The sequence below is a fragment of the Antennarius striatus genome, chromosome 19, assembly GCF_040054535.1.
Source record: "Antennarius striatus isolate MH-2024 chromosome 19, ASM4005453v1, whole genome shotgun sequence".
Lineage (NCBI taxonomy): Eukaryota > Metazoa > Chordata > Actinopteri > Lophiiformes > Antennariidae > Antennarius > Antennarius striatus.
In genome coordinates, this window is record NC_090794.1 from 13,685,001 (window position 1) to 13,686,865 (window position 1,865).

Here is a 1,865-nt window from a genome sequence, read left to right on the forward strand (position 1 = left end):
TGAAAAATCCATTTGAAAAGAAAATCATTGCAGTCCAGATTTGACAGAATGGTAGGCTCGATACTGTTGGGTTTCTTTGTCAGCCTGGCTACAGCGCTAAAAAGAAACCAATGGTTGTCTTTATTTTCCTCTATTAATGTTGAGTAGTAAGTTTTTCTACATCTACAGAGAATCTTCTTATATGATGTAAAGCTGTCTTTCCAGGTTGCATAGGCTACGTCAGTTTTTGTTGATTACCAAATTCTCTCCAGTCTGCAGGAGCATTGTTTGACCTTGCCGATTGATGGGTTGAACCATGGGGCTGATCTTCCCTGTTTTTTAATTTTTCTTTTTAACAGAGCTACTGCATGTCATCTAGAGTTGTTTTTATGATGTCAGTCACACTGTCTGTGAGAAAATCAATATTTTTGCTTGTACTAGAATAGGGGTAAGGGAAGCATACTGACTCCATGGCTGAGGGGATTTTTTCTTTCAATTTATTTATTACTGCATCAGAGTTTGATCGTGTCAGGAAGGTGTTTATGGGTAGGACTGTCCTATTACTATAACTTTATCTTAGGTAACAGCCAGCTTAGATTAAAAAAAATTAAAATTCTATCAAAAAAGAGGAATATGGTCCAGGAGGACAATATACAATTACAATTCAATAGAATCATTAGCCAGATGAACTCCAGCAGCACCTCAGCAGACCTCCCCTCCCCTAAAGATCAGCTGATAGCAAATAGACAGCCCTATATAGTTCCTTCAGAATTTAATAAGAATACACTACTGCACACTCCCAGAATAAAAAGTGAAACAGCTGGTATGAACATTCTGGTTTTACAGAACGCTGTCAAACTGCTTCAGCTAATGTAACGGTGCCTTTAGGGACATGTACATGTTCCATAAAGTCCATTTGTATGTCCACAGAAAGCCAGAGGATTCTCCAGTGCTGATGGACTCACGCATGGAGAAAATCCAGCAGAGGAAGCGCCTTGAGAAAATCCAGAGTTACCGTTTGGTCCGAGAGTGCGTGCAAGAAAACCAGAAAAAGCAGTCGGTCACCAGGAAAGAGCTGCTAAATTACCAGCTAGAAATGTATGAGAAGATGCAGGTCAGTCAAGGAGGACAGAGAACTGCAAGATGTCTGCAAGTAAAGATGATAGTGAAAGGGTGCACGATCGACTGTCAGCTGCCTCTCAAGACACTCAATATAACTTCTATACTTTGCTTTTCTCCTTTGTCTCCAGGCAGCCTTGTGGGAGCACTGTAAGACGTTTCATGATGCTTGTGAAGCATTTAATTGCCGTCAGATGGCAGCTTTGAAAAAGGAAGAAGAAGAGAGACAAGCGCTGGAGAGACAAGCGCTGGAGAGACAAGAGCTGGAGAGACAAGCGCTGGAGAGACAAGCGCTGGAGAGACAAGCGCTGGAGAGGCAAGCGCTGGAGGAGGCCCAGCAGGCAGTTCAGGAAAAAAGGCCCCCCTCTCCTGTCAACAAGGAGCCCAACAAACGCTCTAAGAGTGCTGGGAAGAAGAAATGATTGTTGGCGAGAACTTCCAGTTTTCATTTCCTTAGTAGATACCTTCCAAATGGTCTTTGTGAACAATGGAGAGTCTTTGTTTTAGCACATGATTGACATACTAAATGATATAATACCAACCAAAAGATTGGACTGATAATGTTATTGCATCTTTTCAATCTTTTTTTTATTTTTTTTTTTTTTTATTTTTTTACAAAAGCCACTGTAGTCCTTGCCATATTTAATCATCTCATTCTTTAGTATGTCCATGGCTATCATCAGCACTGACTGGGAAAAGGTTTTCCTCACAGAGAATACTTGTTCACTTTCCAAATAAATATAATAATGAATTTCAAATAAAAACAA

At 40.3% G+C, this 1,865-nt stretch overlaps 1 protein-coding gene across 1 annotated transcript in view; it reads left to right on the plus strand.

Annotated features, from left to right (window-relative positions):
- Nucleotides 1-1,593, plus strand: part of adgb (androglobin) — a 35,021-nt gene extending 33,428 nt beyond the window's left edge. Inside the window, exons 35-36 of the mRNA XM_068343331.1 lie at nucleotides 910-1,093; nucleotides 1,230-1,593. Of these exons, the coding sequence (XP_068199432.1) occupies nucleotides 910-1,093; nucleotides 1,230-1,520 (475 nt within the window). The 3' untranslated portion in view covers nucleotides 1,521-1,593. The remainder of the gene's footprint in view (nucleotides 1-909; nucleotides 1,094-1,229) is intronic.
- The last annotated feature ends 272 nt before the right edge of the window (nucleotides 1,594-1,865 follow it).